The 22,120-nt window shown below is 40.2% G+C and overlaps 1 protein-coding gene across 5 annotated transcripts in view; it reads left to right on the top strand.

The window, feature by feature from the left end:
* Positions 1 to 22,120, top strand: part of KLHL2 (kelch like family member 2) — a 91,997-nt gene that overhangs the window by 35,107 nt on the left and 34,770 nt on the right. For 4 of the 5 annotated variants that reach the window (XM_016154588.2, XM_036233980.1, XM_036233982.1 and 1 more), the window contains 2 exons: positions 254 to 360; positions 8,769 to 8,890. In XM_016154588.2, coding sequence (XP_016010074.1) covers positions 254 to 360; positions 8,769 to 8,890 — 229 coding nt within the window. Of the gene's footprint in view, positions 1 to 253; positions 361 to 8,768; positions 8,891 to 22,120 lie in introns of those variants that run through there. The other variant, XM_036233983.1, reaches the window with a different exon arrangement.

The following is a 22,120-nucleotide window of genomic DNA, read 5'->3' as shown; positions in this document are numbered from 1 at the left end:
GTCAAGAAATCAATCATCAAGATATTTCACTGATTATCAAAGGCAAGATTCTGAGTGAGGGCAGGGCATTTTGAGCCTTCGTCAGGACAATTTTCTGTGCATTTCCTGTTTAGAAATTCTAAAGGAAGGCAGTGTTTCTTTAGCCTCAACTTCAGAAAAGTGAGTTTTTACTGTAATACTTTTACATAGGATGCTCAGTACATTTATTATTGGTATCACTGAAGTTTCTTTTTTCTCTCCACTCTGTAAACAGTCAGAATTTGCTGTGCGATGTCACGATTGTGGCCGAAGACATGGAGATCCCTGCTCACCGAGTGGTGCTGGCAGCCTGTAGTCCTTATTTCCACGCCATGTTTACAGGTATGGAATGTGTCAGTTACAGGTGTTTTTTCCATGCATACAGTTCTAGGCTTTTCGTATTTTCTTATTAGCATTTTGCGTTTATAAAATTAAGCATGGCAATACAAGAAAATGCTTTTGCTTTGTTCCAAATTCCTTCTCATCTTTTGTTTTTCATTGTTTTTCAGTGTTGTAATCATGTGTATTATATACATTTACTCACAATTTTATCCTCAGTTTTCCTCATTTACATATATTGCCTCAGTTTACCTTCTTGCCCTTTATAACAGCTTTTGGCACTTTATTAATTCGTCCAAAGAAAAGCACTTTTACTATTTTACATTTTTGTCAAGTGGTTTTCACATTAGTTTTATCCAGTGTTTACAGTGAAAAAAGATGTTTATTTAATGTCCTTCGATTCAGAAATATGGGAAAATAGGGTGGGTAACTATAAATAGGGTGGGTAACTATAAATAGGGTGGTAACTATAAAAATGCATAAAATGAAACTGGGGCGGAAGGTAATAAAAAAGAAAAAAAGAAAAATGTAAAAAACGATTTTAGTATTTCTGGGAGAAAAGTAATTTATGCCTGCCACACTTGAAGTCTTTAACTTCATTCTTAAAAAAAATTAAACGTATAATGCTCTACAAAGAAATGAAGTTATCCATTTAGCAATGAGCTTGTAATCTGTAGGGTATTGATAGGACCAGCAAAATGCTTATAAATACAAATGTAGTTATACTAAAAAGCCCAAATGCAAAGCTATTCATACTTCAGAAACTGTTATTTCCTGTGCTTAACATTCTGCTTGGTACTTACAAGGAATACGAAACAACGTAAGCATGTTTCCCACCCCAGTAGCTTAGTGCGTCATTGGGTAGATGAGACGTGCACACTTTGAATACATAATAGTGTACAGAAGATCCGCGTGCCCAAAGCAGCGATGCGCATGTGACGGGCAGCACTGAGAGAGGGGATCTGACCTTTCTTGAGACCTAGTGGATATAAAAGGTTTACATAGTTGAAGGCAAGTGCAGAAGGCCATGTGGGGAGAATGGAATTATTAGTGTTTTCAGAGTAAAGAGAAGTCAGGAGGCCACCTCACCTTTCAGCCTGTCGGATCTCACTGTTCTTGAACTGAAATAATCCAGAATGTAGGAAGGATGATAGCAGAGGGGCCACGAGCCAGGTCGGGAAAGTGATTTGAGAGGGAGCCTTCAGCTGCGGCTGATTTGAAAAGGCAATGCTAAGGAAGTGGGAGGAGTCAGGTTTTTACGTCCTGGGGTTCACTTCAGTTTCTTAGTTTATCTTATTTATACCTGGATACTTTTCTAGACAGAGTCTCTGGGCTTGTAAGAAGGAGGGTTCGATCTGAATGTGTTCACCTAATTTAGGAATTCCGTAGTGAAACCCTTTCTTTCCCCTGTAACTGGCCTTCCTTCAGATGATACTGCTATTGCCACTTCCTTGTCAAATTTTCTGGACCTTTGGGATCATCAGTCACTTCATCCATCTGTGCTTCAGCTCCCCATCTGGAAAATGGGATGATAGTATAACCTCCTAGGATTTTTGTAGAAATTAAGTGAGATCATGTGTGCATTTCTTAGCCCTTTGCTTGGCACATAGAACATGCTCAAATAAGGTTGACAGTAATTATGATTATTATTATTAATATTTTTTACTCTTAACTGCTAAATGTCTTTATATTCTGTAAGAATAGAAGATTGAGAAAGGCTTAGGCTAGACTTTTTTTTGATAAATATTTCATTTTCCCTAGTTATGAAAATAAAGTGATTAACTTAAACCTACAAGATCAGGGTTAGTTTCCTTTCCCCTCAAAAGACAATACTTAGAGTCCCCGAGCTTTCTGAGCCTTAGCTATCCAGAGACATGGATGCCAGAGATGGGAGATCTTATTGTGTCTTTATCTTCCTTCTGTTTCCTTTATAACCTACACTACATTTCAGTTTCCCTCTTTATATTTTTGTATAGTGGTTCTCAACTCTTCGCGTTTTAGCTGACATGCAATTTATGAAAGTGTGAGCTTTGCCTGATGATAGGAATGAGGCCCCAAAGACATTTTGAGTCCATAAATATTCCTAGTGTATCTCAGTTAACTGGCAGGTGGTTACTTCTTGCAGTTCAACTGATTTCTGACTGATAATGCTTGATCAAAATTAGATTTCTATGTGCTAAAGTAGATGCAGAATAGGGACACTATGTTAATTTCTGGCACATCTAAAATGTGCATTGAAATACCTCTGTTGTGTGCAGTTTTTTAAAAAACAACTTTATTGTGCCATATTTTACATAAAATTTACCCATTTCAAGTGTAGAGTTCAATGATTTTTAGTAAATACGCTGAATGGTACTGCCGTCACCATAAATCAGTTCTAGAACGTTTTTATTCCTACGTAATATTCTTGAGGTTTATCCATGAATGGTATGTATCATCAGTTTGTTCCTTTTTATTGCTAAATAGATTCCATTGTATGAATATACCTCATTGGACTATCCATTCACTGGTTCATGGACATTTGGGTTGTTTGCAGGTTTTAGCTATTACGAATAATGCTGCTATGAGTGAGTATTCCCGTGCAGTTCTTCGCATGGACAGATATCTTCATTTCCCATGGGGGCAGAAATATGGGAGTGGAATTGCTGGGCCTTATGGTAAATTTGTATTTGACTTTGTGAAAAACTGCGATGCTGTTTTCCGTGGCGGCTGCAGCAGTTTGCCTTCCCACCAGCAGTGCACGAGGGTTTCCATTTCTCCGGCTTTCTCGCCAACACTTGTTACTCTCTTTTTCAAAAAAAAAATTGTGGTCATTCTAACGGGTGTGAAAGGCCATCTCTTGTAGTTTTAATTCACGCTTCCCTAATGACTAATGATATCAAGCATCTTTTTATGTGCTTATCAGGCTGGATTTAGGTGGTTCTTTAGTGAGAGATGCCATTTACCTATCTAGCAATATTGGTACGTTTTTCTTCTTCTGAATCCACTGCGTAGTCGACAGTTTGGCAGAGATCAGGCAGAGAAGACAGTGAGATTTGGTCTCGGTGGTTTAGTGTGCATACTACATTCATGAAAGATGTCTAGAATATGAGTCTGTTGTTTCTTTGTCTGTTTTCGTGGGCTGAAGCCCTGCGAATGTTTATTATAAAATATGTAGCGAGGCCGACCAGGAGACCTTCGCATGTTTCCATTCTGTCGCTTACCGCGTGTACTTACCTTCTCTTGCTTAGTGGACAAACAGATGTGTGTGCAGTGGCACAGGGTGTCTCCCTGTTCTTCTTTTGTTTTCCCATGAGTAGTCACCTCTTGGGAAAGGGGAGTAGGCAGATGTTCCTCCTTGGCCCTTGTTTTTAATCTCCTATAAATCGTAGGTGAGTTTTTCATTCGAATTATATCACCGAGGAAAGAATTCTGTTACTCATCGTAGTTACAAGTGTTTGGGTAGAGGAGGGAGGCGAAAAGCTCTTCTGTGACAGAGTCACAGGTTTTCACTTTGTCAAGTGTGGGCCTGTTGAGAGCAGGGCCAAGTTAACTGTTACCAGAGGAAAAAAATGTGTCAGATTGGGCTCATGTCTTTTTAAACTACTTGTTTGTTACAAATAATGGCATTTAAAAAACTGTTTCTCTTACAAGTACATTTGAGGCTTATTTGGGGCCACAAGCTAAAATATATGAAATCTAGGGAGAAATAATGAATTTTAATTTTTACTCTTCTTTTGTGTGTGCTTTTTTAAAATTATTTTTTATTATATTTTTAATTAAGTTTATCGGGGTAACATTGGTTAATACAATTATATAATTTTCAGGTGTACATTATAATTTAACATCTGTATATTCTATTATGTGTTTACCACCCAAAGTCCAGTTTCCTTCAGCTTTGTGTGTGCTTTTTGATAATTTCTTTTGTCACATTGAACATGATTTGGTGAGGTAAGTTAGAATAGGAAAAGATAAATTATCATTTAAATGATTAAGAAGTGAAAATTTTTTCAAAGTCGTATACATGGTTGTATTTGCCTAAGATTTATGCTTTCATTTATCAAGGAATATTTATCGAGCATCTTCTGTGTAGTAGGCTTTGGGGATCATAGAAATGAACGAGACAGACAGCTCCCCATACTCATCAATCTCACTGGGAGAAGAGGTTAGAGAGTAAACATAAAGAAAAGATAATTTCTGCTATCGCTGACTTCCAGGAAGGAAATGAAATAGGGTGTTGCACATAAAGAGCACACGTTAGAATGTTTTAGTCTGCATGTAACAGAAGACTCCGCTCAAACCGGTGTAAATAGCAGGGAGTTATATCCTCTCACAATCGGAAAGTGGGCCGGGGCCAGGCTCCATCACACCTGCAGCTCGAGAATTTCATCAGGGATCTGGTTCCTTCTGTCTGTCCACCCTCTGTCCTCAGTAAGAATTTTATTCACAGGTTTGCTTCCCCTCCTGCATGCCTACAGGAATAGACCCAGCATCTCCAGGAAGCAGGGGGATTGTCTCTTTTTTCCCTCTGTTTTAGGAGCTAGGAGACCTTTTCCAGAAGTTCCTCCAACTAGACTAAAGCTACCGAGGCATGCAGTCCCCGTGTTTGCTTTAGATTCGTTGTAGAACTGAGGAGTTGTATCCCTTGACCACCCTAGGGAGTGGCTGCTAGGGGCATACGGGTCTGCTCGCCAGTATGAAAACATCTGTGTGTCAGCAGATTCTTTATAACCCAAGACTAATAGTGAACAAAGGGGAAATAATGAGTAGAGCTTGAGCAACGGAACATATTTTATTTATTAAATGTAACTATAAATTTGTCATTCATTTCTTAGGGTTTCAGCACATTAAAGCTGCTGTATTATACTTTCGTTTTCTTTCACATGTTTTAAGTGCTGAGTAATAACTGAAATTAAAATCATAGGATTTTAAAAATTGAAATGAATCTTAGGGTTTTCTCTTTTAAATCTATTCACTTTTTAGAACTTTAGAATGAATCAATGAAGTTATCAGTTTGTGCTGGGCTTCAGGAGTCCTGATTAAAGGTCCTTGAGATAGGCATGTTTTTATACTTATGTCCTTAAGCTTTTATAATTTGGAGGACTTCATTTCTTTTCTCACAAAAAGTACAGATGCTTCAATATTCACTAGTGAAAGTGCTTAGTTAGCTCAGCCTGGAATGCATAGTGGATGTTAATAACTATTTGTCGACCAAAATTTTTCATAGCTAGAAGACCCATGTTCGAGATTAATTTAAGTGTCACTAATTATGTTAAGTAGAGATGGTACATCTTAAATTGACACTTGCTTTATTTTTCACTCTTTTAGTCGTTCATTTATCCAACCAATATTTATTGGGTATTTACCACATGTCAGGCATTGCAGGATACAGAGATAAGAAAGATGTCATCCCTGCTCGAGAACCCAAGTGGGGAGAACTAGCTAAGATTATGATAGAGTGGATTTACAGCAGGTACCCAGTGTACTCAGCCTGAGAGCCCAACCTGGCCTTGGGTCCCCAACAGGTAAGGATACCTGGAGGGGCTACCTGGAGGGGCTACCTGGAGGGGCTCCAGCTGAATTTTGAAGACCGTGTGGGGATCAGCCTGGGGGATGAGGGCGTGGGGGACACAAAGGGGCAAAGCCCCACAGAGGCATCAAGGTAGGGAATTTCTAAGACTGGAAGTGGGAGAGAGAAGGGAGGGGAAAGTGGGAGAGAGCGAGGCAGGGGTGGCCGTGGCCAGGGGTGGCGGGCCTGGCCTGGGAGCCGCCGCAGACCTCTGAGTGCCGCAGTCAGGTCTGGAGGTGGGGCCAGACGGGGGCGCGTGCTGTGGTGGCGTTGGCAGGAGGTGAGCGGAGCCCCAGTGGCACGGTGGCAGAGGAATGGAGAGGGCCTTGGCCTGAGAGCGAGCCGCTGTTAATCCCGCAGGCTTGGGTTAATGACGGGACGAGCGGATCAAGACAGAGGGGTCAAGGGTGACTCCCAGGTTTTCAGTGATGGCGTCCACGCGAGTATCCCAGTAGAGCTTCAGAATTCACTATCGAAACAGAAACAAAACAGTCTAATCCAAGAGAGACCGTGGGAAGGTAAAGATGATACCAGATGAACTCTGTGCAGTATCATTGGATATCCTTTTAAAATGCATTATCAAAAATAAATGTTATAAAACCATACTATTTAAAGATTTCCCCCATGAACACAGCAAGGGGCAGTAACTAAGATAATACGAAGCAGCTAGAGTTAGATTGAAATAGCTTCTCCGACTCTCTTTAGTGTTTTGATTCTGAGCAGTTACTGGGATTTTTAAACTATTAATGCAATCTGTAGCAAGCCGCTTGTTGTCGTTACTGGTTTCGTTCATGAATGTGAAAAACACAGATTAAAATGTTTCTGAAGCAGTACGTGAGTGTCATTGAATTCGTTGAAAGTAGGTGGCTTTCCGGGCGGAGAAGTGACGATATTAAAAATGACGTAAGGACTGTATGAGGTAACAAAGCACATCTTATAGCAATACTTTAAAAACTGCAGTGTTAAAAACTGCTTGGCAGAGGACTGTTTTTCAGTCATACATGTAAACCGAAGTCAGATTTCGTTCCGCGTATGCTAAGGCACGCCTAAGTTTTGAGGGGTGAAGTCGCTCCTTGGGAACTGGACACATGGCTTTATGCCTGTTCCCTCAGGTCTTACAGGGCTTCACAAATCGCAGGGGTCCTACAGATGAATTAGAGGCGCTAATTCCAAAAGTCCACATTGGAATCCAAATATCTTTACTTTTGACACAAAGAAGAGCTTCCGGATGATACAAATCTTGTTTATACACAAGATCAGAGAGAGTGGGATAGTGGAACGTGCCTCACATGCAGATGAATTAGTTTTCCATGTTCCTCAACCCTCATTTTTTCCCCCTTTAAGGGGGAAAAATACATACTGTAACAGCAGACACGTGACCTAGGTCCCCGTCTTCCTGCTGTTTAGGGATATGTACCTCTTTCTCGTTAACTCTCTGCCTTGTGATACTGATGAATGTTTTTCCCCTGGGAGGCAGCAGGGTAGGTTTCGAGATATTTTTTAGCTCTTAGGAGAACAGCTTCTTTCTGAGATCTTGTCAGAGATAGTCTCCAGGGAAGCACGCTGTTAAACCTCCATCATTGTTATTCTCTCTTGCCTCCCAGGGTTTGTGTTTGTAAAGGAATTTTGTGTAATTGTGAATCCCCGTGGGCTTTTCTGGTAGTTATGGCCATGGGCAGTGCACTGTATCTGAAAAAAGGAATGAACTTTCAAGAAGTCTTGAGGCTCTCGTGTTTCTTTTTGATCAGGAGAGGCCTGAACAAGGCGAAGGCGAGGGATGGAAACATTGTTTTCCACGCTGCTTTTATCCTTAAAACGTGTTGAAATCTAGACTCAAACCTCTTTGCTAAGGTGCCCCATAGCACTCGGCATTGTTTTTAGCCGGCCCTTGTTATTTTTAATTGAAATTTTCTTTCCCCACCATTTGATGGCTTCTGTCTTTTCTTGTCTTGGGTCACTTTCTTGTTCACACATGAGCCTGCTGCTTCCTCTCCCTAAGTCCCTTTGGTTTAGAGGCCATCCCTTCTGCGTCTCTGTTTCTTTCCACAGAGGAGGTCTTATTTATGATCCCCGAATGCTTAATTAGTTCAGCGGGTACTGGAAGAGCGATCTTGGACCACTTTTTAGCAGACAGTGATGTAGAAGGGTATCTGTCTGGCTTTAGCAATAAATGCTGGCTTGGAAATGACTTCAGGATGAAGTTACCACACATGCCAGGCAGGAGCAGGTTTGGTCTAGGTTTGGTCTCTGGACCAGATCTTTGCCTTCGACTAACCCTGTTCTAATTCCTCTTTTGTCTTGCATTTTCTCAGCCTCTCATGTAATTCGTGTTCTCATGGTTTCCTGCATGAGAGTTGGGTCCTCCCTACCGAGGCCAGAGCCCCTGTGTCCAGTGCAGGCCACACACATTCACGGCAGGCTCTGGTTGTGCTTGTCCAATGGATGCTGCGAAGCAAACGGCCCCTTTTCAGCACCTGCTCATTGCTGTCAGCCAAAGGGGGTTAATTAACACTGTGACTCTTCTAGTCGTGAGCAGAAAACAGATTGCTCAGAAGCGTGGACAGCGTTGGGTACTGATCCGACAATGCCACAAGTACCGTATAGTACATGCAGTTGGACACGTGGCTTGCTCACTGTCGCGATGTGATTTTCAGGTACAGGCGATGGCAAAAGTACATTTTGCGATTTACTCAGGTCAGCTTTCAGGGGAAGTGGGGGCATGTTTTAGGCCTGCAGAACAGTGGCTGATCACGGCGCCTGTTGAACACAGTTCGCGATAAGAAAATGGACCAGTCCGCCTTGGCCTTGGCCTTTCCACAGCTGTGTCTTGCTCTAGCGTCACTCTGACTCCTCTGTGTTTTAGGTGAGATGAGTGAGAGCCGAGCAAAGAGAGTGCGGATAAAAGAGGTAGATGGCTGGACCCTGAGGATGCTAATCGATTATGTTTACACTGCAGAAATCCAGGTTACAGAAGAAAATGTACAGGTAAGAGAAAACGCCTCGTGCCGTCTGCCGCTTTATATGTGCCAGTTTTTTAAATCAGAAGCGCGTACCCACTCGGCGGACGCTGTGTACCAGAGTCATAGACTTCGTTGTTAAAACTGTATTTCTGAGAGACGTTTAGAATGATGATAATGCTTCTGATTTCAGAACCGTTTACATTCTAAAAATTTTAAGATATAAATCTTTTAGTTCTCTGATCCTTGTTTTTTTTATAAAAACACTGCCATATGCATTTATAACAATTGATTGATACTGCACTGATCTGTCTTTATTTCCTTGAAAGTTAAAGTCTACAAAAGATGTTTTTGACTATCGACAACCTTTACTTTTTTTTATTATTATTATTTTAGCATCCTCTTTAAGTGCTTCTAGAGTTTAGCAAAAATTCGACATTGTATCTTTCTTACTTTCCATAAAGAACAGATGTTTTATATATTATGTATTTAAATGATGTAGATGTCTGTGGAGTAGAAAGTGAAAATCATTCTTTAAAATTACCTTTCCCTTCACGCCCACGCCAGCCTACACACATCAATCCACAGTTCCTCCCTAGCGTGTAGCCTCTGTTGGGTGTGAATCCTTTTAGACCATTTTCTGTGGAGTTACACACACACACCCGCCCACACATACACATTTTCTTGACATAAGTATATTTTTACTATACCTGTTGTTCTGCAACTTGCTATGTTCACTGAATAAAGTATCAAGGAGTTCTGTACAACTGAGTACATTTGGGTCCAACTCATTTTGCACAGTATTCTTTATGTTAATCAACATCTATGATTTTTCACCTTTACAAAAATGCAGCAGTGAACGAACATTTTTATATTTGCATCCAAAAATGTTATGGGGTAGATTCATCAAAATGTAATTGGTGGATCCAAAGGTACATGCAAATTTTAATTTTTGATAGCTATGCCAAATCGCCGTCTAAAAGTTTATATTTATTTATATTCCTTCCAACAGGTGAACTGTGTTTTGAGGACCACAAAAAAATTAGGACTAACTTCTTAAGAAATAATCTCCAAATTCTACTTGCACAAACAGAAAATTGTGGGTTCGATCTTTTGTTCCTTATAATTAGTTGAAGTGTGTTACAAAATATTTAAATTTAGAGACTGAAATTTTTGCACCTTAGCTTGGTAAGACATGCTATTATTAAATGTGAAATACCAGCTTCGAGAAGGCCTCCTTGGTGGTCTTCCCCAGATGGCCTCATTAGCCTTCGCTTGGAAGCCCCATTCACGAGGTAAGGCATTTGAAAAACGTTAGCTGATACTGAAGTTTTGTGTAAAGGTGCGAATCAGATGCCACGTGTATTTTTTTTTTTTTTAACATGAAGGAAAGTGTTTGTTACATGTCATGTAATGACAGTACCAACACGTCATTTCATTCTGGTCTTTTCTGAACGGTAATGCTATTTGCTGGGTTCTGGGACATTGTTTTCAACAAGACCAAATCTTGGGTTTCTTTTTGCTCTTTCGATTCATCGGAATGGTTGGGCCTCATTCATTGTGCCTTACATCTGACCTTCAACAAATGAATCACTGATTGGTTTCTTTGATTCACACAGTGCCACGTTGTGGCGGGAGGTGGGGGGTGGGATTTCAAAAGATGATTTCGGCCTAAGAGGCTAGACCGTGTGAATTCTGCCCTGAATGCTCTTTGTAGTAGTTCTTGTGCTGGAGACATTGGCCTGCGAGGAACTGGGAGAATGCCTCTCATGTTTCTTTTAGTAACCGTCACATTCTAGTCCTGCAATGCTACTCATCACAGCCTTTCAGAAAACCTCTTGCCATGCTAATTTGCCTTTTGTGTATGTTGTACTGCTCTTACAGGAATATATTGAAAGAGTTGTATTTGGTAGACTTATTAAATGCTTAACATTTATAGAGTTTATTTTTTGGGGGGAAGGGGACATCTCTTCAGCATAGGGATATCTTGGTAGGTAAGGCCTTATTTTATATTCTGTTGAAAAATACTTGTTTTGGAAAAGGCAGTTGGGAAATAAAATCAATTTAAAATAAGCTGCCTTTTCCATAACAAGTATTTTTTCACTGAAATACAAAATAAAGGTCTACCTATCAAGACATACCATACTTCTTTTTTCTCTTGTGAATTTTTATCAGTCTGTACTTCATTAATATGTCTTACAACTGAGGCTCACTTTAGAAAGATAAACATGTGGAAGTCTCCGCCATTCTTACCGATGATGTTAAGCTAAAGTCTTAAACGGTCCCAACCGGAAGCCCCGCTCTGAGTTTATCTGCCTTGCGAGTGTTGACAGGACAGAACTGTCTGTAATTCAGAGTTGCATTATTTTAGGTGCATTTTCTCATTAGACCTAGAATCAACTCTCTTGTCAGGTTACCTCCTTTGTGTAAGTTTCTGTTTCTAATAATAAAGTACAATTCTAGCACAGCAGGTACCTCAGTCTTTTATTTGGGGACCCCATGTTTTTATGTAGAATCAGTGCCATAGAAGGCTAAGGTCCAGCTGTGTTAGAGTTAGTGACAGAGCAGGACCGTAACCCTGGTGTCCCTGAGTCCTAGTTTGAGGTCCCTTCTGTGACCCCAGTCTCCTTTTTACATAGATTAAAATATATGAATATTTATATATATGGATGTATTTGTATATATGTAAATATATATAAACATGTATATTTATATGTTTTTATTTTTATATATATAGATATAAACTTTGAGTCAGAATGAGAGAATGAAGTAATTTGAAAAATTAACTCCAAAGAACGAACAATTGTTACTTCATTATACAAGTAATAGGGCTTTACTTCTTGGCTGTTAAGAGTTTCCCTGACTCTGTGTGTGTGTGTGTGTGTGTGTGTGTGTGTGTGTGTGTGTGTGTGTGTGTGTGTGTCTGTGTGTGTGTCTGTGTGTGGTTCAGTGTGTGTGTGTGCTGCTATTGTTTTCTTGTTTAGGTTTTTAAAATTTAGTTTTGAGTTTGGGTATTTTTTTTCTTTTTTTTAATTTATGGCAAGGTTGGGAAATAATTCAAGCCAAATGAATTTAAGTTTAGTTTTTTAAAAGAGAAATAAAAGGACAATACATGTCTTACCATAACCATGTTTTTAATTGAACTTTTTGTTGTTGTTAATTTAAATTTAGCTTGTATCTAGAGATTCCAGTAAAATTTTATAAGCCCTATAAATCTGGGAACAGAACAAATAAAGCCAAAGCCTATTATAAAATAGGCTTTTATGCTTTTTGGGGGTCATAGACTCCTTTGAGGATCTGATGAAAAATCCAAGTAAAATGCACATAAGTATATATGCATACAGTTTTGCATGCATTTTCACAGAATTCATGTACTTTGTCTCCCTCAGCTCTTCCACTATTAAGAATACTTGGCTTTATATATGATCTAAAGGGTTTTCACATGGGTTTATTTTCAGCTGCGTGCTGGGCATTTTACATATGTCTCATTTGATATTCATCATATTAGATAGGTATTACTCCACTTTGCAAATGAGGAAGCTTAGGAAGATTAAGTAATGAGTTCTAACATTATACACCAACTATTAAGTTGTCATTAACCATTGCTTAAAAAGAGACTTATAAATTCAAAAATTAAAATACCTTTATAACTGAAAGATATTTTTTTCATCATCCAAAAGTTATTGAAAGTTTACTCTTCTTCATTCGATGTGTTAATTACCATTTTTGGAGAATCTTAAAGGATCTTGAATTTTTTTAAACATTTACTTCACTGCTGAATTTGTGGTTTTGTTACATGCATTTTGACTTCTCAGCTTTTGGGTATTTGTTTTGGCTTGCTAAAAGTGGGTAAGACTTTTCACTTGAGGTAAGTGTGAAAAACAAAGTTAAGGTTGTTAATAGACAGTGCCAAATGTAAGTAAATGCCCTTATTCCCAAATTCATGAGTGTTCACCCACAGGTTCCGTCTACACCAGACCTTTTAACGTCTCCGAAGATATTAATAAGCATCTGATCATATTGAATGGGCAGGTTTTACACAGTTCTGAAACGTATATTTTGTATACATTGAAATTATTTGTGGTAGAAAATCTCATCCTTTTAGATGGAATAGAATTTAAATGAGAACTTTTCAGGAGACAGTTACAATTAATTATTGGTAACGAACCCGCCAGAGTGTTTAACACACTCTCAGTACAGTAGAAAATTCAACATAGTGTGTCCTTCTAGTTGGTGGTGTAGGGCGGGTTCTTTTTGTGTGCTTCAGACAGGAAGTATTAGCAGGGCGGGGCTCACCCGGAGGAAGGCCTGTTGATATGACTGACTACTGAATCAGAAAAGACTGTTCACATGGAGAAACCATTAAAAAAAATAGGTACTGTATATCCTAAAGTTTTATTTTAACCCGAACCACGTAACTGCACAATTGCACGTGGGTCCTTTGCTGCAGAGCGCAGTGCGGTCAGTCGCTTGGAGAGCCGTGTGCGCCTCGTCCGTGCCGCAGCATAATGCTGCATCCGTTTCGACTCTCCATTTTCCGTAAGTGCAGGAAGGACTGAGATACTTGAAAAGAAATCTCAGTGCAAAGTCATCTTCAAATTATACAAGTTCTTTTTCAAATTCCTCCCATGTCTAATTAGATTTTTAAAAAAAAATCTTTCTGCATTAACACATTGGTCAAGTGATGCTAAAGCCGTCAACTTAGTTTTCATAGAACCAGCTCTTTATATATTCACGTTTCATTGGATTACGCATATTTATTTAAATTAATGTAGTTTCAATAATAAGCGCCAGTGTCATAAACAGATTCGAGAGCAAATCCAATATGTATGAGTTGATAAAATGCCGGAGGGACGGCGTGTGCGGGCGTGTTAGAGAGCACGGTTAGTGCACGCGTGGGGAGAGTCGGTTAATCGGATGAGTCGGTGAAACAGAGTTTGTGAAGAGTGCTTTCGCCGAGTATATGTCTGCATGGTGCAGATAAACGTTGAAACGAGATGCCCCTTAGATGGATATTAATCTGAAAATAGATTCTGAAGACACGCTATCAGTTAAACAGACATTAGTGGAAGGCCTGCGAAGTACTCATCCCTGTGTTAGGTAACATAATAAATATAGACTTAGCCTGGATTTGAATCTCGGCTTTGCCATTTAAGTACCATGTGACCTTGTCCAAATTCTTGAACTCTGCGGAGCCTCAGTTTCTTGTCCGTAAAAGGGGTTGATTCTGTTCTTTGTTTTCTAAGAGTTTGTGGAACATCAGTCATTAGATAACTGGATCACGTCGAGGTGACCTGCTGGGACCTCACTAAAAGCCTGGTGAGAACTGAGGCTCGAGTCAGAAATGAACGGGGCCGGGAGCAGGGGCGCTGGTACGGGGGAGCAAGCACTCAGTAATTTTATGTTAAACTAAGGCCAGCGTGCAGTTCACAGTAAAATGTTCAAGGACAAGCGGCACATTTAGGTTTGAACGAGGCGCTGTGGGGGGCGTGGCAGTGGGGGTGTCATGGTCGCATTGGTGGTAACGGCGGTATTTGGTGGTGGTGGTTCCTGCCGTTAGGCTGATGGCGGTGTCTGTGATCCAGGAAGAGACGCCCTGGGTGAACCCATCACTCACGCCTGCAGCTGCTGTGATCCAGCTCATCTGGAAGGAGCCTTGGTCAGGGCCAGGAGCTGTAACTGGGATTGTTTCCTCCACGTGAGGGAACCGGACGGCCAAGCCAGGATCTGGGCCCCTGTTCAGTCCTGTGGGGCGTTAGGGCTCACAGGGTGTTCTGCTTTGGGGAGCATGGCACATTTAGGGCAACAAGAATAACAACACCCCTAAACACTGATTAAACTCCTAATGAACTTGGCAGTCTTGGTCAGGATTAGTTTAGGACGGATTGGGCTGAACTTGTCCTAAGGCCTGTAAGATCCATGGCCAGGGCAGGATAGGCCGGGTAAGGCCTTTCTGTACTTGGCTTGCTCTTCCCCTTTCCCACTTCTGCGCTGTCGAGCTTGCTCGATGTTCCACTGCTGGTATTGACCCTGATGAATTCTACTTTTCAATAATAGCCCATTAAAAATTAATGGAACATCTGTTACATGCCAGGCATGTTCTAGCCTTGGCGATACCGTATCAAGCAAGATAGATGGGGCCCCTCTCTTGAGAGCCTTATTTATAGCCTGTTCCCTTTACAGGGTGATAAGTGTTTCTTGTGACTATATGTGTGCATTATCCAAGGCTCATCATTCCCAAGATCTCGGTACCTAAGTGATAGAATCAGTGACCAGAGGATCATTTGGCGAGCATGCAGTCACTGAGAAGGGGGCCTTGCTTCAAGTGCATAAAGGGAGGGCCCTAATGAACTGTCATCTCACTATAAAACATACATTTCTAGTGATCAGAACATTGATTGCATGCCATCAGATCCAATGTCTCTCTACCATGTACGATACCGGAAAAACTGACAATAATTGCGCTTTAGGTAAATACATTTCTGAACATTTTGTAATCTGGTAGTTGTCTTTTTCTGCCCTCCAGCACCGACGTGACAGACTCTACCAACCACAGTGGCTCTTTGAGGCTAGCATTCTCAACTAGAGGGCAGGGGGCTCTAGTATTTTGAATTCTCATCTATTTCCCTGGGAAATTGAATAATATGGACCATTCGCACCTTAGTTTAAAAATAATTTCTTCTGATAGAGATTATAATTATACATTTAACTATGTTTTAAGTTTGGTTGCAGTCACATTCCAGATCTGCCCTTTAGTTATCTTGATGGAATAACCATTTTCCATTCTTGACCACAGATTTAGAAATTACCCAAGTGCCAGAGGATTTCACTAGAAGTCCAATCTGCAAGCTGAACAAAAGCATCTACTGAACAGTTTTGTAAATCTTTTTAGTGGCATCTTAGGGTGAAATCGTGTTAATTACTTATATAAGAATTCTGTATATTTAAATTACTGTTGAACAACTCAGAAAATAAAAAGGAGCCCTTGGATTGGCTCTGTGCTAGAAAACTTCGTGAGCCAGTGGACTCTGGCTCTTATCATATTAGAATTTAGAGCTCAAATCTTGAATTTACTGTTGATTTCAAGAATGGCCTTAAGACATTAACCTTTCTCTCTGTTTTTCGGCTGTTAAATGAAGCTAATAATGCTTTGAAACCTTACAGAAATGCTATAAAAGATACCAGTTAAATCTTGTAAAAATATTAAATTTCTCTATGAATGTTGATCAGAACTAAGAAACGGGGCAGTAATAAAAGAAGCCCTTGAGGCCATGAGGAAGAACTCATTGAGATTGGGATCACCGGGTAAAAAAACGACTCATGTAACCTTTTCCCCACACTTCATATTCTGAATCAGGATACATATTTGTGACTCCTCCCTACACCCCACCCCACCCACCTTCCAAAAAAAGAGACTCTTAATTTGTTATTGATTTTTCTCCATCCAACAAAAGTCCTGGGTTTTGGAGTTGGCGCGGAGCCAGCACTCTGGGGATTTCGGCCCGGTTCATGGCTTTGATTTCTAACAGCCGTTTCCATTGGTTTGACACGTGGCAGCTGGAAGAGAAGTGGTGTTTTCTCCCACCAGAGTCTGAGGAAGGCTTATTGTTTGTCCATTCACGTTCTTTAACTCATAATATGGAATGAGTCCTCTGTGAGTAAGAGGGTTTAGCAGATGATGTGCTTGGAATACACAGGTTAGAACTCAAAAAAAAAAAAAAAACATTAAAATGCCTTGATCAAACCTTCAGGATTAGTGGTTCTTTAGGGTGCAGCAATAGAGAAGCCTATCACTGAAGAGAATTTATCTGACATTCTAATACGTAGAAATCTGTTAACCTGGCATTCGATCAATTTACTGGGATAGGAATAATTTAAGTTCATTACTATGATCCAGAGACACAAAATTCTTTATTTTTTATGTTAATACTTACTATAAGATTTTAAATCTTTTATAATTTTGATGTTAATTATATTTTATTATATTTTAAGTCTGAACTTGGTATCTTTCATAATTTTAATCAAAATATTTGACTGAGGCCATGCATTCTCCAATCATGCCAGGTAAATGATCTTTCACTCTACATAAGTTAAGAGTACAGAACGATGAGAAGCTTATTATATAAAATAAGTGCGGAAGAAACCAGAGGTCAGCTAGTTTGAGAAAATCTAGAAGCTTATTATAAGAACATCTTATAAAACTTAAGTGTTTTAAGTTTTTGTTTGGAGAAAAGCTAGGTACTCCAGAAGCATTAGCGATTAAGTTACTTGTGGTTTTAGAGTATTAAACTAGATAATCTTGAAGGTATCCATACAGTTGCATTAGTTTTGCAGTTTTTGTTTAAGTACCTTTATGTGGTACATAAAAGGCATTTATTGATGAACAAAAAAAATGACTCTATCCTGATTATGACATAACATCTTGTAGCAACGTGGTAGTAATTTGAGCAGGGATGAGAAAATTTAGAAATACAACAAAGTCCTTATTAGATAGATTTTTTTTCTGGATTTTTGGTCTTGGCCTGACATTTAGGTGTGGAGTTTGAGTGAGATAGCACATTTGTTTCAGGCTTGCCGTCAGAGTTCAGGGCCCCTCTGTCTAAACCAGTTTAGGTGGGGAGAATCTAGAGTTTTTAAACAATCCGTGGTTCTGTCATACTTGCTTCGAGGTCATCCAAAGGTTGTATAAACCCTAGCATCATTGACATATAATTTAAAAAAATACTATTACCTTTTGGACCTTGTCTTAATCCTCTTGTTGGGTTAGTAAAATTAATGTGCTTCTGAAGATTATCTGGTTTAAGGGTACTCATGCCTTTACCTAGGAAACATAATTTATGAAAGCTTTATAACATGTATTCACAAGCTGCTATTTTAAAATTAACTTTATTAATGCTTCTGTAGAAGTTTGGTCATGTAAATACGTTTGTTTTTTTTGGATTCCATCAGCTAGGATTATTTTTCATGAAAAAAAAGTTTCATAATTTATAAGTGCTTTCCGGTGACCTCTGGTTAGTCTCTTAGTGTGAGCTTAAAGCATTCCTCCCCCACCCCAAGTAGGTTATAATTTACAGACCATAGATCTTAACTGTCCAGCTTACTAAGTTTTAACAATTGCACGCACCCATTAAACCACACCCAAATCACAATATTAAGTATTTATAACTTCAAGCTCTTTCCAAAAAATCCCTCACCCCTGACTCCAGGCAATCACTAATATCTCTACTATTATAGATTAGTTTTACGTGTCGTCGACCTTGATATGAGTGGGATCATACAGAACGTATCCTTTTGAGGTCGACTTCTTTGGCACAACATGACGCTTGGGGGAGTCGTCTGTGTTGCGGTAGTCTGTTCTTTATTGCTGAGGGTTGCATTGTATGGACTGACTGCAGTATAGAGTGTTGATGGACATGTGTTTAAAAAGTTTTCAGCTGTTATTAATAAAACTTAAAGCACTTTGATAAGGATCATTGAGAACACCACATTCTGCGATTAGGCTCTAGTTGGGGTCGGGGAGAGGCATCAGTAAGATAGATGATCTTATTTAATTGCCTGTTAAATGTGATGTCATTATTATTATTATTAGCCTGTGCTTTCTTATTATGCATTTTTCTCACTTTTTAGTCACCAGGAATAATTTGATCTTATAATCTCTTTTTCATATCAGGCTGAGGCTTTTAGAAACAAAGTTGAGAAATACTGTCTGAATATTGATTACAGACAAGGTCGGGAGATGAAAATATAAAATAATTTCAGGTGAAAAGTAACATGCAACTGGAAAAGAGCTATTTGTCCAAGAAGCAAGAGTGTGTTACATGTGTGAGTGTGTGTTTATGTGTGTGTCCATGTATGTGCGCCCATGTGTTTTAGCATTATATTTAACAAATATAAAAAATTAAAAAAAAAATTATTTGCAGCCGTTCTGACCCTGAGGCTTTGTAGGAGCTCCGTGGCAGATCGGGCATTAATGTCTACAGCTCCTGAGTTCTTCAGCGCCTGCGGACTTTAGACTTTGAAGGGCAGGAGCGTTGGGATGTTGGGCACTGCACGTGCCCTTACTAAATGTAAGCACCACCTGTTGGAATCTGGGCTCTGGGATGGCTGGTATATTTGTCCAGCTGTTATATCCCTAGCTGTAAATCGGTGATGGGTATTTAATGAAGCTCAATAAGTATTTGTTAAATGAATAGTGAGGAGTGCCCTCTGGGGTAGGCAGGCCCTGTTTCGTGAATGGAAGCTGAGTCAGGCAGAAGGTCCTGGGAGGAATGGCCCAGGAGGAGAGGAGCCTGGGAACAAGCTCTCTGCATCTTCCAGGCAGAGGCCCGGGGGCCGGATTTCAGCTTCTGGAAGAACCGGTCAGTGCGTGGCGCACTGAGAGAAGGGCCCTCCGTGGAGGCAGCAAGGGGCAGGTGGCAGGAACTGGGTCCGGGGAACTAATTGCAGTGCCCAGGGTCGCGTTGGGACTGAGTCGAACTGCGTAGTTAAGGCCCGGATCTTCTCTCTGATTATAGACAGGGTTGGATCCAGTGCTAGGGAACTGGAGGATGCAAGGCCAGGGAGCCACGCTGTCTGGAAACGATCAGTGGACCACTATCTTTACTCTCTTTCCTTATGTCCACTGTGTGTTAGAAAAAATAAATCATGGAGGAATGTTCAGTTGTTTCTTCTGTCCGTCAACGCTCTTACTTTCCAGGTTCCTGAGATCAATGGAACTTGATGTCCGTTAAGTTTTTCTGGTATGATGTAGGTTAAAGCTGTGTGTCCATTCAATGTCGTTGTAAATATTTTAGAAATATCAGGTTTCCTTAACCATTATTAGTCTTCATCGTCTCTCATTGATTGTAATTTTTCTTCATGTGGATTCAGCACTAATTTACTTAATTGTTACCATATTGTTAAATCTTTAGTTGTTTCTGTTTTTCCCCCTACTCTACAAGTAATGCTGAAATAAAATTCATAGATTGTAGCCTATTCCTTTTTTTTTTTTTTTTTTTTTTGAACTATTTTCTCAGGGTGGATTTCCAGAAATGTACTTACAGGGTCAAAGACTTTAAATTTTTATAGTTTTTGGCAGCTCTTGATGGATGTAGCTTATTTGCTCTCTAAGAGTGTTGGCTAGTTTACAGTGATGACAAAAATGAGCCATCGGCCAATACTTATTATGCCTTGACCACAGTGTATGATATTTAAAAAGAATTGTGTCAGTAGTGATAAAATGCACCGTCATTGTTTTAATTTACATTTATTTGGTAACTAGTGAGGTATCAACTATATTTCTCCTTTTTGAATGTTGTGTTTATTCTTCTCCAAATCGTCCCTGATTATATCTCTTACTTGTAGAATACTTGACCAAAAAAAGAAAGCAACTTTGTGCTAATTGTAAATGATTTGGCACAGAATGTCATCTTGTGAGGGAGCGAGACAATCCTGGCATTCTGTTTTCATAGGGATGAATGTTCGCTTCAACCCAAGGGAAAAAGCCTTGAATCAGAACTAATGTGCTCTTCTGGTCATGAACCAGGTGCCGTACTGAATGTTGACCAGTTAATTTTTTCAACAACTCTACGGGGTAGGTGCTGTCTTCATTATACTCTGAGCTACTACTGTCGGGTGAGTTGGAGATTTAGAGAAATCCTTGGATTAAAAATAACGGAAGAAGCTGCTGTGAAAAGGGCCGTATAGGAAAGGTGGCTTTCAGCCTGTCTGAGGGCCACATTCCCCACCCCCTCAATTGTTTTTTCCGCACTACCTTTGCTTTTCCCTTTCATGTATTATATCATTGACATGGACATTAATTACAGATATATTCTGCTTAAGAGTTAGCCTGTCTTAAAACTTTAAATACCTCTGGAAGAGATTTGTCCCGGAAGGTGATGCGTTATTAATCGTTAATATGAATTAATAAGATGGCTTTCCTTTTGGCCCCGTTGGCAGCAGCTGTCCTGAGGGATGGACCTTGAGTTAGGGGTATGCTGGGAGGGGGTAGGTGCATTTAGAGGATGAAATATGGAGCAGTCGTGAAAGGCAGATGTGGGTAGAGAATCATAGCTGGGTGCACAGAGCAGGGGGCTTGTTCCTGGTGGCCAAGGTGTTGAGATGTGGCAATAAGAATGACATGGCAGGATGCCAAGGACAAACACTTCCTATTTCAAAATTCTGCACTGGGCCAGGTCGACATCCGAGAAAGAGGAAGGAAACGTTCTTCTTCCTTCTTCCTGCACCCAGTATGCCCTGAGGTCACAGCAGTCAAGTAGTAATATTACGCTCGTCAATATTGTGGTTCATCACTATTTTTAATGCTATTTCTACGAGTAAATGTACAGTGGAGTGTCAAGCAGCCAAATGAAATAAATAAACTCGTGGAACATGACTTTTTTTATGAATCGCGGACCTAATCAGATTTTATAAGATGTATACTAATGAAAGTTACAGATTATATTTCATAATGAGACTTTTTAGTCCAACAGCAAATTGCTTCTTGAAGCGTGGGGATAATTTCTTTCCTCTGCTCATGCCCTTTGGACAGCTGTTTCCTTGTTTGTTTTCAGGGCCTTTGTGGCATGCAAGGCCCTTGAACTTTAAATAAACAGATGCTTCTGATATGAATATAAAATAGCTGGGAAAGTAAAAAAAAATCTGCTTTTCAGTAGTGCACGTACTGTAAACAGTGACTTGTGAGTTTCATGTCTGTATGTTTTCAGAGACATCTGGAAATCTTATAAATGGAGCAATCAGACCCGCTGGCCGTGTCTTCTAATAAACACACTGCTTAATGGCTCAGGATTTAAAAGCTTTACCACATAAATTATTTCCCCCAATGAAGTAAAATGCCCAAGCTGAAAATAAACTGCCGATCCTCATAGCCAAGCAGAAGGAGCGTACTAGTCTAAGCGAGACATCGCACGTGTAATTTGGCTTGTCAGACGCCGTGAACCGGGATGAAAGCGTCTTCCTTTAAAACGTGCAGCTGGCGCGCATGTCATGCGAGCGCCGGTCGTCGGGCTCGGGCGTCGTCCAAGTGGGGTGTTCTGCTTGTCTTCACTCATCAGCGGCCGCCTCCCCCCCCCCCCCCCGGCTTCTTTGTTCATCGCAGAAAACATCTCCACAGTATAAAAGGCTTAGGCTTCCGCGCGTCTCCTGCTGTTGGAAATCGGCATATCTAGACGGAAACGTTTGTTCCGTTTAACAGAATGATGGCATTCGCAGTGAAGATGATTTCATTCGCTGGCCACGTTCTTTCACGTCGCGGTTCCCC

This window comes from Rousettus aegyptiacus, unplaced genomic scaffold (assembly GCF_014176215.1).
Source record: "Rousettus aegyptiacus isolate mRouAeg1 unplaced genomic scaffold, mRouAeg1.p scaffold_m13_p_16, whole genome shotgun sequence".
NCBI lineage: Eukaryota > Metazoa > Chordata > Mammalia > Chiroptera > Pteropodidae > Rousettus > Rousettus aegyptiacus.
This window is presented reverse-complemented; position numbering and strand designations above follow the sequence as displayed.